The sequence below is a fragment of the Vicugna pacos genome, chromosome 5 (assembly GCF_048564905.1).
Source record: "Vicugna pacos chromosome 5, VicPac4, whole genome shotgun sequence".
Taxonomy (NCBI): domain Eukaryota; kingdom Metazoa; phylum Chordata; class Mammalia; order Artiodactyla; family Camelidae; genus Vicugna; species Vicugna pacos.
The window spans coordinates 35,084,447-35,112,134 of record NC_132991.1 but is presented as its reverse complement, the minus strand read 5'-3'; the positions used below and the strand labels follow the sequence as shown (position 1 = coordinate 35,112,134).

Sequence of the window (27,688 nt, the reverse complement as noted above, 5' to 3'; positions counted from 1 at the left end):
ATGGCCAGATTTTTATGAACACTAATACTACCTGAAAAACCTGAAAACATCTTAAAATGTTATCCCCACATGTGAAAATATCTTAATCTACCCCTTCATCAGTTAAAGACTTTACTAAGAAAACAGAAACAATTACAGAGGAATTCAAGCACCTTAAGACCAAAGCAACAAACTGATCAATAATCCAAACCTACACTACCCCTCTAGAAATGAAGTACCCTTTCTCCCATCAAAGGCTAACTACTCAACTTGTGTTCTGGATCCCATCTCTCCCTTCCTTTTTCATAATTTTTTTCCCTCTCCATTGTATCTCTTGTTAAAATAAAAACATGCCTCCAAATCTGCTACCTCGAAACAAAAAACAAAACATAAAAAGACATACCATGACCCCGTAAGATTCTCCAATTCCTACCTTATTGTATCTATAAACTCCTTGATGGTAAAGCTTATTGTAAGGGGAGAGCTATGTTGCTATTTCCCCAGTATTACCTCATTTTCTCTCCTCAGCCCAATTCAATTATGTGTATGACTCACCTCCACTCCCGATGCGCGCGCACATGCACACACACGTGCGCGCACACACACTCCCCCACCCACCCACCACCACCACTCCACAGAGACTGAAGTCACCAAGGACATCCATGCTACCAAATCCAACTGTCATTTCTTTGTCTTATCTTTTTGTTCTGACTTCTTTGCAGTACCTGACAGGGTTGATCACATCCTCTTAAAAGGTTTCTTCTTTTGCCTTGCACAACACTACATTTTCTCAGTTTTCTTCCTACCAGACTAAGGCTGCTCCTTAAATCTCCTTCTCTGTTCACACTAAACATCTGGATGCCTCAGGACTCTGTCCTGGGCTCATTTCTTTGATATCTGCTCTTGCTCTAGTGATCTTATTTAATCCCAAAGCTTAAAATATTATTTGTGTGCTCATGATTTCCAAAATTATAACTTTCAGCACTAAAACCCGTGAAACATCATGCTTGTCTTGCTAACTTCCCAGCAGACATCTCCATATGGTTATCTAATAAATAGTTCACATATGATATTTCTAAAACACAACTCTTGGTTTCCTCTCCCCAATTTTTTCCATTCTCAGTCTTCTTTATTTCAGGAAATGGCCCTACCATTTACTTAATTGTTCAAGGCAAAACATGAGCTTCCCTAATTGTTCTTTCCCCTTCACTCTAACATGTCCAATCCACTGGCAAGTCTTAAAAGAATCTACTTCCAAAACATACCAGAATCCATCCATTTCTACCACTCCATGACCGCCTCTTATAAGACAGATTCCTGGTTGGTCACCACAATAGATTCCTGGTTGACCTCCCTGCTTCTCTCTACTCCTGTCCTCCTAAAATCCACTCTTCACAGAGCAGACAAAACATAAATAAGATCATTTCATTCCTCTGACCTTGAGTGGCTTCCTATTATAATATTGAGATAAAAATCTAAGCTTCTGACATTAGTTTTAAAAGTTCTAAATAAGTCAGCCTCTGCTAATCTCTCTTATCTCCACTATATCACCACCCTCCTTTCCCGCTAATTATACTCCAGCCCTACTGGGCCTTCTTCATTCAATTCCTCAAACACACCTAAGTCATTCCTACCTTAAAGTCTCTGTACTAGTTGTTCCTTCTGTTGGAATGCTCTTGCTGTCATTCTGGATTAGACAGTTCCTCTTCGTTAAGTTAAAATGTCCTTACCTCAACAAGGCATTTCTTTAACACTTAATGCCACCACCACAAGAGTAAGTGCCTTATCAGTCTTGTTCTCTATACCCCATATCTAGAAAGGTGTCTGGCTCCATAACAGGCATTCAATAAACAATGAATCCCTACAGTAATCTTATTACTGCATAACAGCATTAGAGACAATAATCTTTCTCAAGGACACAAAGCTGGTAAATAGTAAAAATATTTCTTTGATTCAAAATGATCTTACATGATATAAGGGTCACCAACGATAACAAATTACACTTGTATTACAGATGTACGAAAGTAAACAGATTGGTAAATGAAATATAAGTAACACTATTATACTTTAAATTTATGAAGCAAGACTAATGCTCTTTAATGTTTTTCCTTCAAAAATGGTTGACACTCGTAAGAGTATAAATTCGACAAAGATTATAATCAGATTTACTAACTAAAATGCATACATACGTGTATCTCTTGGAAGAATTGTGAAAACAAAATACACAAAGGGTAAATCTTACCAGAGTTAATTTTGGCCTGCAACCACTTTTTCATACACTCTTGGTGGACATACTGCAAACTTCCTGTGCACTTGCATGGTTCTATTAGCAAGTTAGAGGATGATGCAGCTGCCATCTGACAAATTCTACATAAGTCACCATCTTCTTCTTCAGAGTCCTCTAAAAGAAGGCTGGAAAAGAAAGTACATTTCCTGAACAGAGCTATAGTAATTCATCCTGGTTTGTCATTTCCAGTCACACATAACCCCAAACAATATTATTATCTCTCTGGGTAAAAAAAGGGCAAATAACAACAATAATAAACAGCAACTATTATGAAAAAGCATTTCAATAAAAATGAAAACTATAATGGAAATAGCTATCCTATTCTTTATCTTCAAATGATTTACGTAATTTTGTCTTTGGTGGCACAGTTTAAGTTCCGTATTTTTCACAATCAATTTAAAAATACCCCTAAGAGATTTTAATTTCTGCAGTATCATAGAGTACTTCAATTCCAGCAGTATAATGTACTTACATACCCATCGGTTTTGTTCCCCAATAATGCCCAGAACTTTTAAGACAACTTTGATGAATTAAACAAATACTGACTAGTGATTTTTCATTTACATGTTATCAGAACCACATGTTTAAACTGATAGGCTTTATATATTGTCATAATAAAAAAAAAGATTTTTAAATTCTTCATTTTCCCCATCCCCAGTAATGTTATTAAATCATCCTCATTTCTACAAAGGTAGGCTTTTAAAGAGTGAAGCAATTTCCATTAACCTATGTCCTCTATTTCACAGGCCAACGTGTACTGCTTAATTTAAATGCAGAATGATCACTACGAAACAAATAATTTTTTTGTTAAAATCTCTATTGCTTTAGTCCACTGCTGACATGAAAAAGGTACTCAGTAAACTGATGATACTGAATGCTAAACTGTTACTGAAATACAACCTGGATTATATGGGTTCCAAATGAGTTTTAACAAAAGATGTGTGCCAAGAGGTGACGTTCATGCCTATGCTTAACCAGAGATACTACTTCAACTATTAATGTTTATGTTTTCACCTTTAGATGTAACTTTCTTTGGGCTGACAGTTTTCATTTTGGGAGATTCAAGTTTTTTATACTCTTATTCGTTTGATTTGTTAAATGTCTTATAATCCTCACATATAAGCAAAATATGTAATAGAGGAACACATACACATGTAAACTCAATGTCAACAAATGATGGTTTTTAAACTACCTACCAGACAGGGTGGTGCTGGCTTAACTGGTTTCTCCTTGAAAATCACTAACTTAGTGCTTTGCCCTACTTACATTACTGCCACTACTGCACTCAAATTAATCTAACTTTGTGCACAAGAAATATAATAGTTACTACATTATTCTGTAGACAGCTTGCAATCAGAGGGAGCTGCTGAAATAACATTAAACACTACCAGGGCAGAGTAAATCTTCCTCTAAGAAAGGAAAAACAGAAAATTTTAAAAGAAGAGAATAATCACATGGAACAATTTGTCCTACATAAGGAAAAGTGGAAATATATTAGTTAATGCCCATGTCTCAGAAAACAGGTGAAGCTCCTTTCTTTTATCCCCTGAGTAAGATATGAATGGATTTCTTCTCAAAGAACAAAAAGACCTAAAATGATACTAACAGCTATGCTTCACAACAATTCCATTACAAAGGATCTTTATGAACAAGGAAAAAAAAAAAAAAAGCCAACAACCTTAGTTTTACTTAAGTCTTTCTTCTTACAAGTATACTTTATGTGTACTATCCTATCCCATTTTATCATAAAAGTAATTTTAATACCTGGAAAAACTCAGTAATTACACTAACATGACAAGATAATCAAGTTGAGGCTAAAATCTCTGATCTTTCATTTTTTTCATCTTTCACTAGAGATTTTTAAGCAATCTCAACTCTACAAAAGATTTCACAAGAATAAAAAGATTCTAAGCCCTGAATTTAAACTGATATTTCTGTCAGTCACAACATATAACGAATATTCAATATACATTTGGACTTTAAAAACAAAATTTAAAAATCTGTGCAAATGATTTTACCTCATTCCGAAAAAGATTTGAAATGAGAAATACAAATAAATGGTAAATAAATGACCTAATTAAAGGCTGAAACATTGTCTTGATAATCCATGACCACTTGTGCCCCCTTACCAATCCTATTTAGCACTAATCTACCAAGAAATAGGATAAGAGATTAAGATTGTTGTCTTTGTATATGTCTGTATCCAAAGCTGGTTAAAATTAACCATTAGACTATTCCCTGATGCAATCCCCAGTGCCTACCTCCATGACTAATTTTCATCCATTTTACCTCTGAGCAAGACACTAAACATCTCACTGAATGTAAATTTTAAGGGAAGAAATTTCAGGTATCACTGTTATGAGAAACCATTTTAGAAAAAAAGAGCTCTTTCTCTAATCTTCTCTTGCTTTATAGCCTTAAGAAGGGTATTCAAATTTACCTCTCTTTTATTTTTTGCAGTCTTTCTGGGTCTCTTGAAGGTGTACTTTTAGATTTATCACTTTTTCCATCAGATGAACTCCAACCTGAAGGAATAATATCTACAGTGATCATGACATTGTCGGTCAAACTGTTTCCAAGTGCTGGGGGGACTGCAAATCGGAATAAGGAACCAGGAAGTATCCCTGTTATTCCTGTATTTCGTCCACTGTGAGCCGAATCTGAAGTGGAGCCACCTGTAGCAGCACTGCTCGGTGCTGCAGATGCTTGTGGTCTGCTGGCAGTAGCCCCAAGGGGATCACTCTGTGCTTCAAGGTGAACCATTTCATTTGATTCTCTTCTAAAAATATGAGACCTAGATGGTGTATCAGAGGTAGATATCCTTGAAGATTCATCTCGTCCCTCTCGTCTCCTTCTAGAGAACAAGGGTGTGCATCTATTTCTAAGTGAAGAAGATAACCATGGTCCTGTATTTCTACCTTCAGATTCTTGGTTAAAATTCTGGGAATCTGGCTCAGAGCTATGATTTTGGCTAAGAGATGACAAACCCCATCTTCGCCGAAGAAATCGAAATCCCTGAGAAGCTTCAGATGCCCTATTATCAGGAGCATCAGAAGCAGATGCTGCATTACTACGAGACTGTGAAGCTGTAAAGATTCTTGGAGAAACATAAGAATTTTCAGAACTCAGTGATCTTGTATTCAAGGAATCCTGACTAGATCTTCGTGAAAAAAAAGTAGATGACATACTAGAAGCTATACGTGACAGCAATCTTCTTGTTGTACGTCTACCTTCATTGTCAGAAGATTCTTGAAATGATCTTTGAGATGAACCAAACCTATCTGAACTGCCTATAGCTGAGGTTTCATCTCTATTTGAAATATAAGAAAATCCAGGCTGTATACTGCCTTGAGGAGATTCTAATTCCCTTGGAGAAAAATTGGATCTTAAAGAATTTCTACCAGAGTCCCTAGAACATGGTATGGTATGATGTTCAGAAGGCATTTGGTGGTTTGTAGATGATGTATTCAACTGTAAAGTGCTCAATGAGTTCTCTTTAGGTCTTGCTCCCTGTGAATATGAAGAAGGAACTCTGTCTTGAACATCTATTTTTGAAAGAAAGGAAAGATAATCAATTATATGAATAATGTGAGTATTATTAAGTTTGAGTCTATTAACCACTAACTGCTGCCAAAATGAAACACTGGATTCAAACTGAATACTGGTATATTAGAACTATACAGCTTTATTATTACAGAAACAAACAAACAAACATATTTATCTGTCTTTCTATACTTTTGGTAAAATCAGTACTGCTGTATAAAGTCAACATTACAAGTAAAAAAAAAGAAATGTATCATAGCTTATGAGAGGCAAACATCAATCTACCAACTTGATGGAGGTAAAATAGCTGAATTTATTAATCAGAAATTGATATGGTAGAAGAATATCTAAATGGATAAGGAATTTAAACTGGGGCAAAAAATTCAAATGTAAGTAACTCATAACAAGTAAAAGCAAAATAATCATAGGGAGATGATGTTTTGGAGATTTTCCTTACTCTGTAGTAGGTACAAAAGTTATTTCACGTAAATACTATCACCTTTGTAATTTTATGGAAAACTGTGCTAACAGCTCAAAATTTCTCCAGTTTTTTACTTCTTTTAAGTTAACAGCAGTCATTCTTTCTCATCCCTGTTTACTCGTCAGAGATACTTACGCATTAAAAAAAAAAAAAAAAACGCTGGCTGGGAACTATGAGTCAGAATAGAGCCCTGGCATTCGCAATTTTAATAGTACACCACTTGCAGTTCTAATCTTTAAATGGAATGAGAAATACCAAAGCATCCCTTCATAAAGAATAGTCATCCATGCATCTAGTTTAAGTGCTAGATTGCTACTTTGCTAATACATGGAGTCTCACAAAAGGATAAATTGTTAGGGATTAAATCCATTCTATTCTGTATTTATACCCCCCAACTTAGAAGCTATTGACACCGTCTACCAAAACTTCTGCATCCAAAGCCAAGTAAATAAAAAGATGCTTTTATTTGTCTTAAATAAAGCAAAGCCTTCCCCCATTAAGATTATTTAAAATAACCTAAACCTTTAAAAACAAATGTTATTTTCTTCTCTGTAAATCAAATTCCACTTTTATCTGCTATATTTGTCAACTTTAATCAGTACTTTTTGTCTTCAGTTATTTAGTGTTCTTGTTTTATAGTATTTATTTTGAAGAGCTTAAGCTTATGTATATTGACAGAAACAATATGGGTCTTTATTTCAACTAAATGAAAAAGACATATTCATGTTAAACTAAAGGAATTCTAAATTATGTCTTAAAATGATTTCAAGTTTTAGTCAGTTCATAAGGCAAATTATGTTGTAATATATAAGAACTTATCAAGTATATTTTAAGATACAATACAATCTTAAAAGTGAAAGAATTATAGGCAGACAGAATCTGGATACTCACGTATATGCACCTTAAATTGTTTACATTTTTTAAAGCCAAAGGACAAAAAAGGTACTAGAAAACATACCAAGCTACCCTATATTTTAAATCTTCATAATATTCACTTCATTAACTCCTTTGAACTGTGATTTTAATGATACATACACAGAGAAAAACAAAACATTATTAAGTAAGCTATATATAACAAAATAGTTTATACATACATGATGAGGTTGTGAAATCACCACTTCGGTGACTATAATCCATAAGATTACTAATGGAGGAATCTGCTCTCCTCTCTGAATCTCTCCTCTCTCTCATTAAGTCAGTTCCAAATGATCCAAGTACCACTGATGAAGATCTGGGAACTTGACTACGCCTCCAAGAAGAATCTTAAAATAATTGAAGAGGTTTTAATTCAGAGAAAGCATTCAAGGTTTCTGATGACAACAAATTTTCAGTATTACACAGAGAGATAATTATGGTTTATTACAGGAATCTCCAGTTATATGGTTTATTATAGGAATCCCCAGTTACAGTTGGAATCAAAAGCAAAATTTGGCATAACACAAAATTATTCACTAATGAACTAATCACTTATAAAATTATCTCCTACTCAAACACATTCTTCTCTAACACTAAAAACTACCCCCATTCAGGATGCTAATGTCTCAGTCACTCTCTAGAATATCTGACCACACAATATAAACATGCTGTAAAATGTTTACAAAACAAAAATATAAAGCTTGCCAAAGATGTAGAATTTTATAAGTCAATGAAAGTGATGTTGAAGAACAGCTGAAATAAAAATCAAAGCCATTGTGAAATGAAAGATGCTATACTGTAGGTTTAAAACTATTTTGCCAGAACTATTATCACTGTTGCCATATTTGGTTCATTCTTATGTTAAGAATTAATGTTTTGTTGCGATTATAATCTGAATTTTGTTAGATATGATTTCATTTAAAAGTAAATTAAAATTTTTTTTAAAGTCTCAAAACTTTCCCCCTCACTATTTACCTTAAAATTTTTGTTCTTTCTCTCCTAGTCCCAAAAGCCATAATAATTTCTCTTCATTAAAGGAAATGGTCTAGGGTTAATGCTATGCCTTCACAGAGCAGAGAACAGAAAGATCTCTACGCAATGGAATTTGTCTACAAAGTTAAGGTCAGTCTGCTCTTACTCATCATACTATTCGCAATATCCTTCAGAAGGGCCATGTCTTTCCCATGGTTGTCCTGCCTATCAAACAGAAAGGAACTGTTTACACTAATTCAATTCGTAGTACATACGTAATTCAAGAATTATATCTCCAACTGTGTCATTACAAATTCTATCTTATCTTAGAACTATTTCAGGCATTGGCTAGTGTTTCATTTGAAGAAGTATAACTGAGGAGGTACCTCTCAACAAAAGGGCTTTTCAATTTGTGGAACAAATGTGGATCTGTTGAGTACAAGATACTAAACATGAAGCTTTATGCGTAAGTCATCTAAATACTAGTGTGGTTAAATAACTTGTCCAGTGCCACAGTTAGTCAAGAGGGCTAGAATCACAGCTTTCTGCTTCCTAGTACAGAACTCCCACTAGAATATCACCAACTATTTTTTGTTTAACTAAAGAATTTCTACATTTTCTGAAAATAAGTGTCATATAGCACAATGTTTATTATTTACAAAAAGTACACTTAGGAAACATTTTAAACATGTATCAGTAAATCTGGCTTTCCTAGTAACAATTTTAAAATTTACCTACTATAATAACCAGCAGAATATATGTCACTTTTACTAATTTTATTACCATACATACCAGCTATTCTAATTAATTAAAATCTAATATCCTGTTTATGTAAGACATTTGTACAAAATCAAAACAAAAAACCAAAATAAAGATTTAATTTCAGTTCTAACACTAAGTTAACTCCAGTGTATTTTGGAAACTGCACTGTACTTATGACCCACTATCTTATGTGCAGTCCACTTGCTTAATACACTCTATCTTGGAAAAAGGGCTTCTGTCCAAAATACATATACAGTAATTCTTACACAAGTTTAATTCTTACCCGATACTGCATTTAAACCATGTCCAACACTTCTCCCAGCTGAGGTAGATGTACAGTTTGTATAGGAAAGTTTAGGTCTTTTTGAGTCGTGATCCCGTTGCTGGTTTTGCAATCTTGAGCGTGCTCCCTGAGTTAGCTCAGACTCACTGTACCATGCAGATTGAAATGGCGATGCAGACGCTGATGCTGATGTAGACTGTTAAGTTAAAAATTTTCTTTAAAGTAACAAAAATGCCAGCAATTTTTAAATATTAAATTTAATCTACAATTCTCTAAGAAATTCCCAAGTATCCTTCATTCCTCACAAGCACAAATTTTTCTACCATGTAGGTTTTTTGTAGTCTGTTTCCTTCAAACCACTTGTCCCTTTACTTTATACTGTAGCTGTACTTTGCTAGGTAACCAATCTGATTTAGATTATATCTTCTATGTAACTGTATACAAACAGTAGTTAAGAAACACTGAGGAGTAAAAACGATATAATCATTTTGTTTTCTTGGTTTGGTATTAATGTTCTGAGGACAATGCTTCCTCTTCTTAGAGGTATACCAAGATAGGCATACTCTACTATAAACATAAGATTTTTGGAGTAATAAAAAAAAATTTATCCTAGATCTTATGCCTATTCTCAGGAATAGTCATCCAACAATATAAGTGGTTAAAAAAAAAAAACCTAACATATGGAATTTCTTCCATCAGTGAAGCAACAAGAAACAGCTAAAATTACATATTTTAAAACTCTCAGCTCAAGGGTTTTTTTTTTTTAATATACAAATATATGGTCAACAAATGAAATAACACAAAAGACACTCACAATGCACAAACACACACAAACAGACCAAGAAGGATGCATTTGGCATATAATCTCTGAATTGCTTGAAGATACTTATCACTAACATAAAAGTAATTTCTGGGGAATAAAGAAAAGAAGATATTTAAAAACCATGTTAACATGCAAGTATGTGGTAAGTAGTTCATTTCATTAAAGGATGTTAAAATGAAAAAACAATGTTCTCATAAGTGTTATATTTCTTGACAAAAGAAAGCTAAAACTGGAATGTTATCATGGGCCATAAATTCAGTTTATGTTAATGTATACGTGACAAACATAAGAGCCCAAATAATGTGCTCCGTCAAAGAGTTTGAGTACAAATAACAAAGTTATAATATAAATAAATATATGTTGAAAGTTTTACAGAAAAGATAAAAAGATGTATTAACCACTTTGCCATGGGAATTCTTTTAAGGGATTACTACTTCGTTGATCTATTATCTTTTAATTATGAGAAGCATATTGCATGCATTCAGAGAACTGTGTTAGTCCATGGAACTCTATAGAATAAACTTTACATGGAAAAGCAGAAGACACAAAACTGAAAAAGTAGGAATGGGCAGATCAGGATTTCATTCACGCCTTGCCCCACAGAATATTTTGCTAAATGAAAGTGGCAAACTTCAGCTGAGCACAAACTTGGTCTCACAAGACTTCTGAACCAAGTTTTACACTGAGCTGCAATCAATGAACTGGAGTAGCACAAGAGATAAAATTCATTAAGTATTTCAAAATAAAAACCACTTTATGTGCCACTGTCAGGGTTTAAGGGACCTAATCCTGCAGACCAGTGGTTCTAAGACCTTTGAATTTCAAAGATCAAAATAAAAAAATGTTTTAATTTAAATTTTATAAAGAACTGCCACTTTTTACAAGTAAGGAAATTTCAAATAGCAATTATCATCCAACTCTGCTCCCAATCTTTTAAAAGGGGCATTTTATATGCTCCTAAAACAGGAAGGACATAATAGACTAACACAAAATAGACTTTTAAAATGAATGAATTTTACTTGTATGGAATTCCTAACTTGTTCTTATTTTTCTCATTTTGCATAAACTAGACAAACTGTTACTGAATAACACGTCCAAAAATAATGACTTTAGGAGCTACTGAAGGAGAAAATACCATCAGATCAATTACTCGGAAAGAGCTTCAGAGCACTGTGGAAGATTAAAAGGGTGGAATGGACAAAAAGTAGGAAAATCAGGCAGTCATTGGACTAGTAAGAAGTAAGTTCTTGCAACTAAAAATAATGGAAACAGGGAGTCATTATAAAAGATAAAAAGTTATCAAATTTAGAGACAATGTGAGAAACTGAACAAAAGTCAGTCACTCCAGTTTTCTGGCATTGGCTATTGGTGAGATAATGACACACTATTTGGCAAATAATTTTCATGACTCACAACCCTAAAGATAGCCTATGTGTCATCCCAGAGACAGAAATACTTGTTAATGTAAGTATAGGAAAAGAGAGATAAAGTCCTGATCAGTTTTTCTGCTGGCTTAAATTCAAAATCAAACTTTTCTCTGGTTTTTACCAATCCAATTTTGTCCACTGTTCAAATATTCTCAGTCTGAAGCAATGAGCTTTTTTTCCTTCTGAATTCCTTTAACAATTAAAGAAGTTTGGGATTCATTTCTGTATTAATCTCTTATGCTGTCTAGAACTATTAGTGGTCAAATGAAATAAGAGCCTGTCTCCAAAGTATACTGCCTTGCAGATAGATACTGGATGCTTTAAAAAGTAGTTGTGGGGTTGTTTCCACTTTTTAGCTATTGTGAATAATGCTACTATGAACATTTGTGTTCAAGTTTTGTGTAGATACGTATTTCTAATTTTCTTGGGTGTAACTGATGGCTCATAATAATTTGAAGTTCTTTTAGAAAAATTAATGTACTGTTTTCCAGAGCGGCTGTACCAGTTTAAAATTCGATGAGTGATTTATGAAGGTTCAAATTTCTCCATAACCTTGTCAACGCTCGCTATTGTCTCTTTATCATTTTAGCCATTCTAGTGGGTACAAAGTAGTGTCTCATTACAGTGCTGATTTGCATTTCCTAATGGCTGATGATGCTGAGCATCTATTCATGTGTTAACTGGCCATTTGTATATCTTTGGGCAAATGTCTATTCAGGTCCTTTGCTCATTTTAAATTGAATTGTCTTTTTATTGTTAGAATGTAAGAGTTCATTACATAGTCTAGTTACAATTCCCTTGTCAGATAGCATATGGTTTACAAATATTTTCTCCCATTCTCTAAGTTGTCTTTTAACTCTCTCCATGGTATCTTCTGACACACTAAAAATTTTTAATTTGGTTAAGTCCAATTAATCTTTTTGCATTTGTTACCTGTAGACTATGAACATTCGTATGAAAATAGGTGGATAAAGAGTTACTAAATATCATTTGAGTTTCACAGAGTTCTCATTTTCACTAAATTTCAGTCTCTACCCAGAATAAGTAATAAATTTGGCTCCTGAAGTAAACATTTTTTATAAATTACTTACAACTCAAAAGGTTATGATTAGAAAGGCGAATTGTATGGTATAGGGGCTTTCTAGCCCAACAAAGGAGTTGAACACTACATTGTATACCTGAGAAATCAATGAAAACAGTTTGAAAACTTAATGGCTATAGATGTATGTACAATGGAGGGAGGAGAATTCTACAAACATTCTCTAACTAGTGGGCATCCAATTTTCATTTTACTTACTTATTTTTATCTTCATAGTATTTATTTAGGTTACCCTTCCAACAAGAAGTTTACTGGAAGCATAGTCAATGAAATCATTATTCATTTACTATTAGTATTGTATAAGTCAATATCTGCATTTGGAAAATAATTGCTTCTAAAAAAAAAGTTTTAAACCATTCCCAAAGCAACTACCTTAAAAACAGTACAGCAAAAAAGATCCTTAATGAGAAAATATTTGCAAATCATATATCAAATTAGGAACTTATATAAAACTCTTACACTTCATAATTTGAATCAATAATCAGTAAGTTTTCAAAACAGAAAACACTAGGCCCACATGAGTTCACTGATGAATTCTATCAAGCATTTAAGGAAGAAGTTCAACCGACTCTCCACAATCTCTTTCAGAGGAAAGCAGCAGAGAAAATACTTCCTAAATCGATCCATGAAGATAGCACTACCCTAATACCAAAATCAAACAAAGAAATAAGAAGAAATCTATAGGCCATCCTCTCTCACAAACATAGATGGAAAAATACTGAACAAAATATCAGCAAACTGAATCCAAAAAGTATAAAATACAACACCCTTTATGATTAAAAACTCTCAGCAAACTAGAAATAGAGAATAACTTCCTCAACTGTATAAATGCAAAAAAATGTACAATTAACATATTTGTCCTCATTTTTTAAAACTGAACTATGACCATTTCATAATGTTGTGTCAATTTCTGGTGTACAGCATGTTTCTATCACACAGATACAAATATTCCTTTCCAGATTCTTTTTCATTAGAGTTTACTAGAAGATACTGAATATAGTTCCCTGTGCTATACAGTATAAACTTATTATCTATTTTATGTTTAAAAAGTATTTGCAAATCTCAAACTCCCAATTTATTCCTTCCTATCCCTTTTCCCCCTGGTAACCATAAGGTTGTTTTCCATGTCTGTTGAGTCTGTTTCTGTTTTGTAAATAAGTTCATTTGTGTGGCCTTTTTTTTCTCTCTGATGATTCCACATATAAGTGATATTATATGGTATTTTTCTGCTTCTGGCTTATTTCACTTAGAATGGATTCCCAGGTCCATCCATGTTGCAAATGGTATTATTTTATTCTTTTTTATGGCTGAGTAGTATTCGTGTGTGTGTGTGAGTGACAACTTTATCCAGTCATCTGTCGATGGACATTTACGTTCGATGGACATTTATGTTGCTTCCATTTCTTGGCTATTGTAAATAGTGCTGCTATGAACATTAGGATACATGTTATCTTTCTTGATTACAGTCCCCTCCAAATATATGCCCAGGAGCGGGATTGCTGGATCATATGTTAGGTCTATTTTTAGTTTTATGAGGAATCTCCATACTGTTTTCAGTAACGGTGGCACCAAATTACATTCCTACCCACAGTACAGGAGGGCTCCCTGTTCTCCACACCCCCTCCAGCATTTATTGTTTGTGGACTTTTTAATGATGGCCATTCTGATTGGTGTGAAGTGATACCTCAGAGTAGTTTTGATTTGCATTTCTCTGATAATTAGTGATACACAGCATTTTTTCCTGTGCCTTTTGGCCATTCGTATGTCTTCATTAGAGCACTGCTTACTTAGGTCTTCTGCCCATTTTTGGATTGGGTTATTTTTTGTTGTTCTTGCTATTAAGTTGTATGAGCTGTTTATATATTCTGGAAATTAAGCCCTGGTCAGTCACATCATTTGCAAGTATTTTCTCCCAATCCATAGGTTGTCTTTTTGTTTTGCTTATGGTTTCCTTTATGCAAAAGCTTGTAAGTTTAATTAGGTCCCACTTGTTTATTTTTGCTTTTATTTCTAATGCCTGAGTAGACTGCCCTAGGAGAACAATGCTAAGATTTATGTCAGAAAATGTCCAGGAAAACTGGACAGCCACATGCAAATCAATTACATTAGAACACTACCTCACACCATACACAAAAATAAACTCAAATGGCTTAAAGACTTAAACAAGATAAGACACTGTATTCAATAGAAACTTAAAAGCTTTTTCATTAAGATCAGGTACAAGGCACTGCTTTTTTCTTCTTTGTTTAAAAAAAACTGACATATAATTGACAATAATATTATGAGTTTCACCTGTACCACATAATAACTATATATGTGTGTATACATGTATATATATATGTATATATATGGTGAAATGAACAACACAATCACATAATCATTCTAGTTAAAATTTCCCATTACAAAGTTACAATTTTTTTCCTTGTGAGAATTTTTAAGGTCTACTCTTTCAGCAATTTTCAAATATGTAACATAGTATTATTAATTATAGTCACCATTCTGTACACAACATCCCCATGACTTATTTTATAACTGGAAATCTGTACCTTTTGACCTTCACTCATTTTGTACATTACTTCGACGTATGTGTGGATATTTTAAGAGTATTAATTCTTCCAATCCACGAGCATGGAATATCTTTCCATTTATTTGTGTTTTCTTTAATTTCTTTCATCAATGTTTTTACAGTTTTCAAGGTAGAGGTCTTTCATCTCCATGGTTAAATTTACTCCCAAGTACTTTTTTTTTTTTATGCAACTGTAAGTTGGACTGTTTTCTTAATTTCTCTTTCTGATAGCTTGTATTAGTGTATAGAAACACAACAGATTTTTGTGTACCGACTTTGCATCTTGCAACTTTACTGAATTCATTTATTAGTTCTAACAGTTTTTTGATGGAACCTTTAGGTTTTTCTATATATAGAATCGTATCATCTGCAAATGACATTTTTACTTCTTCCTTTTCAATCTGAATTCCTTTTACTACACTGTCTGACTGCCATGGCTAGGACTTCTGATAATACACTGAAAAAAGGTGGTGAGAGTGGCATCATTATCTGATCTTGTTTCTGATCTTAGGGGAAAAGTTTTCTGGATTTCACCATTTAATATGATACTAGCTATGGGCTTGTCATATATGACTTTTATTACATTCAAGTGCGTTCCCTCAGCACCCATTTTGTTGAGTTTTTATTACAAACCATCTTTCTTGCACCCCAGGGATAAATTTCACTTGACCATGGTACATGATCCCTTTAATGTATTTTTGAATTCAGTTTGCTAATTTGTTGAGGACTTTTGCATTTATGTTCACCACAGATACTGGCCTTTAATTTTCTTTTCTTGCAGTGTCCTTATCTAGAGTCGGCATCAGGGTAGTACTGGCTTCACAGGAAGAGTTTAGGAGTATTACCCCCTCTTCTATTTTTTGGAAGAGTTTGAGAAATTCTTCTTTAAATGTTCGGTAGAATTCACAAGTGAAGTGATCTGATCCTGGACTTTTTTGTTGGGGAGTTTTTGATTATGATTAGACCTCCTTACTTATCACTGCTCTGTTTAGATCTTCTATTTCTTCATGATTCAGTCTTCGTAGGTTTTGTGTTTCTAGGAATTTATCCATTTCTTATAGGTTGTCCAATCTTTTGCTGTATAATTGCTCACAGTAGTCCCTTATGATTCTTTTTATTTTTGTGGTATCATTTATAACATCTCCTCTTTCATATTTTATTTTATTTGAGTCATTTTTTTCTTGGTGAGTCTAGCTAAAGATATGTCTATTTTGTTTATCTTTTCAAAAGGTCACCTCTTAGTTTCACATATCTTTTTAGTCTCTATTTCATTTGCTTATCTTCCAATCATTGTTATTTTCATTTTACCACTCTTTTCCAACACTGTACTGGAAGTTATAGCTAATGAAATAAGGCAAAAAAAAAATAAAATGTATATAAATTAGGAAGGAAGATTGTAGGTGACATGATTATCTATGTAGAAAATCTGAAAGAACTGACCAAAAAACTCCTGGAACTAACAAATAATTATAGTACGGTTGCAGTATACAAGGTTAATAAACAGAAGTCAATTGTTTTCCTTTCTTTATACCCAGAATGAAAAAGTGGAATTTGAAATCAAAAGCTCTTACAATTAATTAATAAAATGACAAACAACCCAATTTAAAAATGAGCAAAAGATCTGACTAGATATTTCTTTACACATATAAAAACAGCCAGTTAGCAATGAGGAGATGCTCAACATCATGAGTCATCAAGGCAATCCAAATGAAAACTATGAGATACTACTTCACACACATGACAGGATGGTTAGAATTAAAACGTAAGGCAAGTACAGACAAGGATGAATAGAGATCAGAACCCTCATACATAACTGCTATTCAACCATAAAAAGAAATGAAGTGCTGATACATGCTATCGTCATGTAGATGAACCTTAAAAAATATGCTAAGTGAGAGAAGCTAGTCACATAAAGACCATACAGAATGTTTCTACTCATGAACATGAAAGTCCAAAATAGGGAAATCTAGAGGCAGAAACTAGGTTAGTGGTTGCTCAGTTCCGAGCGGGGAGAGGAAAGAAAACAGTGCAGTGATAGCTAAAGGATCTAGGATACTCTCTTGAGGTAATGAAAGGTTCTAAAATTGACTATGATGATGGTTTGTACAATTCTGTGAACCCACTAAAAACCACTGACTTGTACACTTTGAGTAGGCAAGCTGCAGGGTTTCTGATTTATATTTCAACACTGTCACCTTTCAGACCAAACTACCAAACATGGCTTCCCTTCCCTTATGAACAAAACACCTTACAGATCGAATTGAGCTTCCCTGTGATATCTCTGACACCCAAAACAAGAGCCCAGGTTTAACTTTAGAGTAGTGCAGAACTTACAAATGCCTATCATTGTTACAACCAACCTGGACCCACTCTCAGTATTATCTATATTTTTCCCCATTCCATTTAAAACTATTTTCATTTTCTTGTTTACCTGTGTACATATGTACATATGCATGTATGTATTTCCTTGGCAGCTACCTTCGTAACATAAACAAGCCAAAACAAAAAAAAAAACGTTAATAGCCACTGATTCTTCTAATTCTTGAGAATACTTATTATTGCAAAATATGCAATGGTACTAACATCTGTAACAGTTAATATATAAACTAGAAAAAGACAAAAATAATTGTAAGAAAGTACCTAGAACCTCCATAAAAAGCCTATTTTATTATTTCATATTAAAAGTAATCAATCTCTCCAAAAAGCAAAAAGTGGGATTAGGGGTTGCTTAAGTTACCAAAAAATATATAAAAGTAACAAAAATAATTACATAGTCACAGAATAATCCCAGATTTTTACTTTTAACAATATAACAGAAATTAAATTTTCTTTCCAAAAATATCTAAAATTCTACTTACTGTTACCAAACGATAAGATGATCAGTTTTCCACCATTCAAATTGTAAAAAAGATTTAAAGATGGAATTACAGAAATATCAGCAAGATTAATAACACAGGCAGCCTAGTTTACAAATGACCAAGAACAAAAAGATATTTAGAAAATCAACTGTTTGGAACTTAGAACCTAGATTACTCAAAGAGACAATGTTATCTATAAGTCTTACATTCTTAAGCTCAGGCACACTGTATAAAAATCATGTGACTGGGAGATACCACTTATCTTTCCAGATTTCAGATCCTTTTATGAAATGACAAAAGCATCTGTCCTATTTAACTAAAATTAAAAGTGAAAAATGTTCTGCCAAATGTCAAGTACTGTATAAATAAGGTATCTTCATATTATGTGATCCTTAATAAAAATGAGATTGCTCTGTTATGCCCTGTCCTCACCCTCCTATCTGAAGCTTTAGGTTCACTAAGTGTGATGAAGAAGGACAGTGTTGTGTGAGTGAGAAAATAATCAGCAATTAACAGAAGTTCCCTTTGAAATTCAAAGGTCTTTTTTATTCATTAAATACACATCTAGCTGAGTAATCTTAAGAACATTAAATAAAACTAAATGTGTGATATAATTTAAATATTCTGATAACATAGTATACTATACCCTAAAAATATTATCTACTTAAACCAATGTAAAGCCAGGAGATAAGAGTAGCAATAACAATCACCATCATTATAATTGGTAACATCCGAATTCTTCTCTAAATTCCAGGCACTGTTGTTCTAAGTGGTTTACAAGTATTATTTCTTTAAATTAGTCTTAAAAGTAACTGTATACTGTATGAGGAAATTACCATTATCGCGAGGAAACAGAAAAGTAAAGCATTTTGCTCAAGAACACAGGAATTTCAGTTTCTAAATCAAAATTAAAAGAGCAAAGCAGCCTAGGAATAGACTTAAGATTGGAAATGTTCTTATAACCCACTTAGAAAAAAAGACTGGAAGTCATTTAAAGTAGCTGAAAAACCTTAAGAAAAACCCCCAAATTTACAAAACTGATTAATCTTGCTAAAATCAATAAAAGACTTAAAAGTTTTTTTTTCATACTTGTATTTATTAAACTTCCACAATGAAAAATTATACTTTTGGAATAATCTATGACATTAAGAACAAGTTCTAAGAAAAAGTCTGAAAATAGCTGTATTTTAAAGTGAATGTCAATACATTTTTAAAATATATTCAAGACTTTCAGCCTAGTTTCAGAGTCTGTGTTTCTCACTAATAAGCTACGTGAAAAATCTGACATAGATCAGTAAACAAAATTTTATCAATGGGGGAAAAAAAACCCCAGTTCTGTGCTCTTAATAAGTCAATCGTTTAACCTACAGCACTCCTACAGAATGCAAAATATGTGATTCTGTACCTCTGGCAAGCATACACTTACCTAGCAACAGAGTGAAAAAACAAAACAAAACAAAACAAAACAAAACACAGTACCAAACAACATTTAAAATAAAGTCCAAGTAAACAGTACATATAAAGTCAGCAAGTGAGCAGTAGATAGGGGCATTTTAGAGAAGTTATTCTATTTCATTTGTCTTTCTTTTAACATTTTGTAAAATGCTTATGTGTGCAGAAGTACTTTAAAATGACTCTGTCATACAGAACACTGCATGACATATAAATATATAATTTGTAAGGCTTCAACACATTTTCACTGAAGGATTCTTAGATTCAGTTACCTAAACATTGGACTTTTGCAAATCACATGATTTAATTAGGTGTTCAATCAATTATGCAATAAACTTAAATTTGAAAGACAAGCAAGATAAATTTCTTTACACCTGCAAACCATGCCTTCTGAGGTTTATACTGTTTTATACTACAACCATTTTGTTATAACACTAATAACCTATTTGAAAAACCAAAGTGCTATTCTGGTCCTAAGGAAAATTAGCTACATAAGAATAGTTTATGACTTTATGTAGATTATAAACCAATGCAAACTCACTACTAATCATAAAAATAAAACGCCAAAATTCATGTAAAAGACTGTTAGTGATGTATCTTCACCAAAAGACAGCCTGTTAATTTAAATTGATACTTCAATGTTTTTAAGTAATAAGGTTTCTGTCTTTGCAAAGTATGAACATTTTATATATGACCACAATCCTTACTCATAATTCTTAAGTCCAAAAGATTGAAAAACATTAAGCTTTTGCTACTTGGTGTGAACATTCATTCATTTTGCTGCAGACAGATTAATATTTTGATTACAGGATGCCTCAAATCCAGCTCAATGTTATAAACATACTCTACCACTTTTTTAAAATCCGGAAAATCATGCCCCCAAGGATTTTGAAAATGAGGCTGTACCCGTATTTCAAATTAAGATGTTACCTGATATTCAGAATCCAGTCTAAACGAAGAGTCCCTTGAGTGATAGGTATCATTTAAACTACTTCCTCTGCTTCCAGACATCATCCTAGCACTTAAAGAGTCAGAGGGTTGAACAGAAATTCTTCTTGGAATCCTTGAATGTTTAGACTCCATTCTTAAGGTTTCCTGTGAAATGCAAATTTTGAGTAACAGCGTTTGGGAAAACATGCAAACTTTTGATTCTTAATCCTCTCCTTAATGATCAGCCCAAACCAAGAATTAACCATGCAGATTTATCCGGTATGAAATTGTGAGACTATCATCGCCCTTCTCTACAAGGCAAAGGTCTGAAGTCCATCAAAGGTTCCCCCATGGTCCATAAAATGAAGCAAACATGATTAAAGTGTAGTAACAAACTGAGGTTTGCTGTTTCTAAAGCCTGAGCTCTTTCCTTTACTCAGTTCAATTCTCTGTATCTCTATAAAATCCTACATGAATCTGCCCTTGACTCTTATTATTCTCAAAGTTCAATACTTTCACCATGAACATTAGCTATGTTGTAATATCTATACACTCCTTAACACTTGGACACTCTCACAGGCCTTTGTATGTGCATGCGAAGTCTATACTTCCCCATTCAATTCCTGGTCATAGTCTTAAAACAAGGTCAAGTGTGCTTCCACTTTGTATATACTTTTATTAAGACATCATACTATATGCTGTAATTTGTTTTCCTGTCTCCCCTTCCAAAATCTGAGAATAATTTCTAAGTTTTCATCACTAAATATTCCTTGACACAGGCCAAGATTCACCATTAGCTATGGATGATTTTTAACTCTACATATAAAAGGATTCATACAACATGTACTCTTTTACATCTTGTTTTACTTGCTCAACATTGTATTTGTGAGATTAATTCATGCTGTTGCACGCAGCTATAGTAAGTTCACCCTAATTGGTTTATATAATATTCCATTATCAATACATACAATTTATTTGTCTATTCTACTGTGGATGGACACTGGATTGTTTCCAGCTTTAGGCTATTATAGTAGAGCTTTTATAAAAATATTAATTTTATAAATTAAAAAAATCTTTTAAAGTTTTCTTGGGAAAGAATTTACAGTGAGGCTTCTGGACAACTGAGATGCCACCAGTCTTGAGAGTAAAAAGAGAAGGACAAAAGAAAGTAGCAATAAAAAGAAACCACAATATCTCTTCCAATTCCCCCAATTACCCACTTTCAAGGTCAAAAATTGTTCCCTTATTATTCTTGTAGTGGATTAAAATTAAGAAAAGTACAAGCAGATGCACTTCACTTGTCTGATATGCAGCTTAGATAGGTGCATTTACTTTATTAAAACATTCAAATTTAAACAATTTAGTTAAAAATATCTAATTCATTTTCAGCATGTAACCTCATTAACTTATCAACTAAGTTTTGGAACAGTCACCTCTTTTTACCTTAAAAGTTACTACAAAAGATTTCCATTTTCCATAATATTTGTCTCAGAAACACAGTATCAGACAATGACAGAAAAGAGGACGAAGAGAGCAAAAACATCAAGAAAACGTATGGTCTATTGCAGTAGGAGATATACAACAAACATCAAAAAGATATAACACAAGCCCAGTATCAATTAAAAGTATTCGACTAAGGATATCCAGCTAACGAGAAACTAGAGTAAAAGCTATACTATGGGACATGATTAAATCAAAGAAAGCTTACTTATCAGAAAAGGTCAGCTTCTAAGTTCCAGTTAAACACAACAGGTTACCCTTATGCATCTATTTTAGCCCCTCTTTCTAAAACCTCTATAAAACCACAGTAAATGACTCCAAAAACTTGAACCATGAAAAAAAAAAAACAGGAAAAGAACATAAAAGGCAAGAGGTTTCAATGTATATTTGGAAAATCCAAAGTTGGAGGAGAGGCAGAATAATTCAGGAGAGTATAAAACTACACCCTAGATACTTTTTAGAAGAGGTAGGAACTGGAAGCAAAGCAGTTGACCTTAGCATCCTAGGAAGAATCAAGATGTGAAGATATAAGGTACATTAAAAAAGGAGTGATGCATGGGGTTGAAAATGAGTTGTTGAATTAAAATCTGTAGTTGGAGCAGTAAAACCCAGAGTAATTCTTCCCAAGCTCCACTCTTCCAAATATAGGATATTTATTCTCTAGAGAATAAGGATCTCCCAGGCAATTTCCCCCCCCACCCTAAATATATAATCATCTCTGCACAGGTAAGTATAAGGAATAAAAGAAAATCTATATACTCAATGTTGAGACCCAAAAACGCTTTCCTGGTCCTGCTTCTATAATGCTGTCAAAAACCAAGAGATTTACTGTTGGATCACCAAACAAAACACCAGAGATTTCTTGATACTGACATTTGGAATGCTCCCAATTACAAAGTTAATTTGTCATTAGACCATCCTACCCACAGCAAAGTCTACTAGAAATCAAGTTTCTAATCAGCTTCTTTAGTGCTTCCCTCTAATAGACAAACATCAAGGATGACTAGGTATCCAAGGAAAACTTCCAATATAAAACAAAAGCCAAAGTAAACAACAAAAAAAGGAACTTAAGAGAAAATTTGAGGAAAGGAGCTAATTAATCATCCTCAAAAAGATCAAAAGACATTCATTCATAAAATAAGAATAGTTATCTATCATTTGACTATAATTATGTTTGTAAAAGAGAGAGAAAAGAAAATGGAGAGAAAATTACCAAAGAAATGAAAGAACCTTTCTAGAATTGGAGGACACGAATCTCCACATTGAAAGAGGTCAAGAGTAACTAGTAGGATCAAAGAAAAAAGACCAACACTAAGCACCAATTACCATCTTGAATTTCAGAACACTGGAAATAAAGAGAAAATCCTATAATTTACAAGAGTGAAAAAATGGGTTATGTACAAAAGAAGAGTAATCAATCAGAATGGCTTCTTAATCACAAGTTTAAAAACTTTTAAGACAAAAAGCAATGTTTGTACTACTGAGAAAAATAACTAGTCTAGCGGTGAAATGTGAAGTGGAGAAAAACAAATTTTCGGACATGCAAGCTTTTAAAAAACAATCAAAAAAAGAAGACAAAACCATAGGAAGGTAATGAAGATCATGTCTTAGGAAAATGGGAGTGTAAAGAATGAAAGAGTCAGACACAGAAACCAGAAAATAGTTACAAAGGCATGTAGAAAGCATAGGGAGCAAATGATCAAGACTGGAACAGTATCACAGATAATCAAAGCAAAGTTCTAAGGAAAAAATAGCATTATATGGAAACTATTCTGGCACACGGCAGAGATGATGAACCAATGGGAAAAAATGCTGAGTACTTAAAGCAAATAGCAATTCAATACATTAATATTGTGATGTGGGAAAATAGAGCTATTGTTCAAGAAAGGCAATACTGCAGTGTTTGAGTGATCTCTTTAAAATTTACATATTTGAAATAGTGTAAACATAGACTACTGCATCAACAGTCTTGCTACAAACATGCTGTCTGATGGAGGTGGGAAGGGGAAGGACAGGATAAATAAAAAAGCACATATATAATATCGAAAAACCATCAATAGTATAAACACATAAAAAAAAACCAGTATAAACACATCATTCAGAAATATGAAGGTAAATCCTAAAACAGCTAAAACATGAGGACTGATGCCCATGGAAAGTGGGACTGGTAATGAGGTAAAGGCAAAGGACTGCTGTTTTCCTTTTAAATAGGATGACCATATTTCCTGGTTTGCCTAGAACAGCCACGGTTTGTGGTCAGAAAAGCCCTAATTTGTACTCATTATCCCGGGACAATTATTAATAGTGCTTGCGTTGTCTCTTAAAAGTGGCCTGGTTTGGATGATAAAGCACACATATGATCACCTAACATAAATCTTTCCTACGTTCAGCTTCTTATAAATTCTATACATACATCTACAAAAATTTTTTATCAAAAAGGTCAATCATGAATTGGACATTTAAAGAAGGCATACGCTAGCAGAAAGATTATTAATGGTTAAAAACTGACTGCAAAAGCCCATAAATAATTTTACAAGTAGCAGATGTCTTATTTTATCAAGGAGGCTATAAAAATACTAAACAAGAACTGTACTTGTTAAGGATTTTAAACAGGGAGACAATGTTTTTTAAGACACAGGCCTATGGATGGTTCTTCAACAATAATGCTTCTTAACCATACCTCTCATAGTTTACTTTGATTATATTTACACACAATTCTTACTTGCAGACTTACTTGCAGAATGAAACTAACCTGGTAGGAAATCTGCTCAAAACAAACCGCTTGGGAGAAGGCAAAGAGGCAGAGTCCTCTGAGAGCTATAATTTATACTGCATGAAACTATTTTTGGCAACTTCTCTACATAAACTGATTGAGTTTTCACAATGTAGGTGTTACCAGAAAAACTTACATAATTTGATTGTGTAAGTTGTAGGTCAAAAGCACAAAAATAGTTAAAAAATAAAATAAAATGTACAGTCTTTAAAAAATTCTACCAGACCAATTACAAGGTACTATGAGGCATCTTTTCAAGTTCATTTATTAAGCAATAGTTTATTTACATACTTAACGTGTGCTAGGCACATTAATTGAATACTAAACAAGGAGATGGGGAGAGGGGACAACAATGAACCTACTGAGATAGTGACTATGAAGAAGCTGTAGCCTAGTAGAGAACAAACTACACAAATAACCATACAACTTAAACAGCTGTAAGTGCTCTAAAGGATAAGGTTTAAGACAGAATAAAAGACTAGCAGGAAAAAAAGTATCTGAATCACCCAATGCTTTTTAACCAAGACTTAAAGAGTAAAGCACACAAAAAAATTTTATGTGTACAATCTTTCCTCAATGGTCAATATAATGGTCTCTTACTTTCCTTCTGTCACTATGTAGTTGCTTTAAATACAAATTTCTTTAGATCTGATCTCAGAGTTGGATAGTTGAGCGTTCCCTCTGTTCAGTGGTAAGATAAAAACTTATCACCAGGGCTGGTTTTATAAGTGTACAGACATACAGGGCCCTGAACTTGATTAAAAGCTCTTCTGCTGACATCTTTAAATTACCAATAATTTAATCTTAGAACTTGTGTTTCACAAGTGAAGTCAGTTAGGATAGTGGCGCATAAGCAGAAGAGATCTGTGCCTGTCTGCCATGCCTTGTCACTTAATTTGCATTTAGCACTCATCATTGCTATGAAGTTTACATTAACACACTTATTTTTACTTCTGGAGCCTCACTCAAGTCCTAGGCATCAAAGGTCCACTGGACTTGTGTGCTCATGTTCCTTATAAACACATCTATAACTGTGTAAGCTGAGGCACTGAAAGCTCCGAGAGGTCATATCTTTTATTCTCCAAAACATACTTCAACTTCAAATGCAGAAAGAATATGAGTCACAAAGCCACAAAATCCTTATGATCAATATTTGAGATTTTACTATATGGAACTTTTCAACTTCTGAAATGAAGTCTCTTGGGTGAAGATTCTCTGAAGCTGATATTTAACTGCTGGTTTACCCAACCAGTCTTTTACTGTTAAGTGTTCCCTTACCTTGAGGCATTTCCATAGTGACTGACACTGAGCAACAAGAGTAGAAAACAGGTATTCACACGACTTCTAACATTTATGTAGTCTATCTCATAAACCTGTGGTTTGTTAGCTACTAAAAAAAATTGACAACTTTTTAACTACATTTTCAATAAGTAATTTCATTCTGCTTGGTTTCCAAGGAAACCTTTGAAGAACTCTTTAAGCAAGCTGATGTTTTTGATGGCTTGTTAAACACTATAAAGAATCTTTAAACCAAAAAAAGTTTCTCCTATCTATAAACAGTACAATTCAAATCTGTTCTACAGAAATAATATTACCTTAAACTTTTAGTCAAGGTTAAAAAAGCCTAAAATAATTCAATGTCATTACCTGACATGCAAAATTCTGTGCCCAGTGTTATCTTCAAGTTAATAAGATCTCACAGTCACATGTTAAATGCAACCGAAAAATTAATCTCACAACTTATACTAGAACGCAGACAAATTTAAACTGAATTTCACAATGTTTTTCAGCAAGCCTTTACTTGAGTATCAGGCCTACTCTGGATAAAACAACAAAGTTTGTCTCTAATAATAGCACACTAGGCCTTGTCTAAAGGGAACTCATCATTAACTGACACACTTTCCTCTTTTCTATTTTATCCTACTAGTAACAACACCAGCACCATTTCCCAATGAAACTTTCAACTGTTTTCTACCACCTTAAAAAAATCCTAGTTCCAGTTCACCCTGGTAGGGTGGAGACGGCAGGGTCTGCCTGCACTCTATATCCTAGGAGACAGGGAGAAGTGCAGAAATCTTGGGATAGCCCCACGTCTGAGGATCAGGCACAGAGCCCCTGCCTACAACTGGAGAAGGATGCATAGAGCTAAGAACACCTCCTTTCACCATGAGCTTTGCTCCAAATAAGAAGAGCAGTCTACTGCTAAGGGAGTTACAACAGCCTTAGTGTCTTGGACTCCTCTGCGGTGCAGATATGCAGGACCTGAAGGAAGTTGAAGCTAATCAAAGAATACTGAAAGAAATCCTCTAGCACTCCAGCCTCATACCAAGCACCATGTAGCTGCTGGAATACTCTGAAAGTAAATAAAGCAATAATAAAGTTCAAACCTAGCTGAACTATAGACTAAACCAACTCAACCTACCTCTCTAACAGTCTGACAGAAGAGCATGCCTGTTTCTAGGCATAAATATTATCTATCTCAGTCTCTACTATTATTTCCAATGTTTCACATTCAATCAAAAATTATAAGACACAAAAATACAACAGAAAAAAAATCAATTTATCGTCAAAAGATAAGAGTCAACAGAACCAGATGAAGAGATGGCCCTAATTTTAGCAACCTGGGAAATTGATGCATTTTACCAGTAGCCTAACAAAACTGAAAAACTAGGGAACTGGGAAACAGGCTAGAGGAAAATTATCCAGAATGAAGGATGGAAAAACAGATGATGGTAAATACAATACAGGGTTTAAGAGACACTGAGGAAAGAGTAAGAAAGTCTACTGTACATTTAATTACAAGTACAGAAGGAAAGAACTACAGCAGAGAATAAAAATTTGAAGAGAACTGGCTGAGTTGATTTGATCATAGTCAAGAAGCCCTCAAAATGCCAACTAAAATAATTAGCAATTATACTAGCATCTAGATTAGATATTCATACCAGACTGCTGAAAATTACACTTAAGAAAATTATAAAGTGCTATTGGAGCACTGGATGGGGAACCAAAGGGTCCAACAAGATAAGAAAGACTTCAAA

The 27,688-nt window shown here is 33.6% G+C and overlaps 1 protein-coding gene across 11 annotated transcripts in view; it reads right to left on the bottom strand.

Annotated features, from left to right (window-relative positions):
* The window catches only part of MARCHF7 (membrane associated ring-CH-type finger 7), a 46,730-nt gene that overhangs the window by 12,026 nt on the left and 7,016 nt on the right, over positions 1 to 27,688 (bottom strand). For 7 of the 11 annotated variants that reach the window (XR_004190062.2, XR_004190066.2, XR_001460219.3 and 4 more), the window contains exons 2-6: positions 20,378 to 20,542; positions 9,223 to 9,418; positions 7,385 to 7,552; positions 4,707 to 5,811; positions 2,222 to 2,391 (exon numbers count right to left, since the gene is read on the bottom strand). Coding sequence is in view for 8 of the 11 variants with exons in the window: in XM_031678471.2 (XP_031534331.1) it covers positions 2,222 to 2,391; positions 4,707 to 5,811; positions 7,385 to 7,552; positions 9,223 to 9,418; positions 20,378 to 20,530 (1,792 nt within the window). In the remaining 3 variants the exon portion in view is untranslated. Of the gene's footprint in view, positions 1 to 2,221; positions 2,392 to 4,706; positions 5,812 to 7,384; positions 7,553 to 9,222; positions 9,419 to 10,036; positions 10,133 to 17,995; positions 18,142 to 20,377; positions 20,543 to 27,688 lie in introns of those variants that run through there. The other 4 variants (XM_072961042.1, XM_072961043.1, XM_072961040.1 and 1 more) reach the window with 3 other exon arrangements.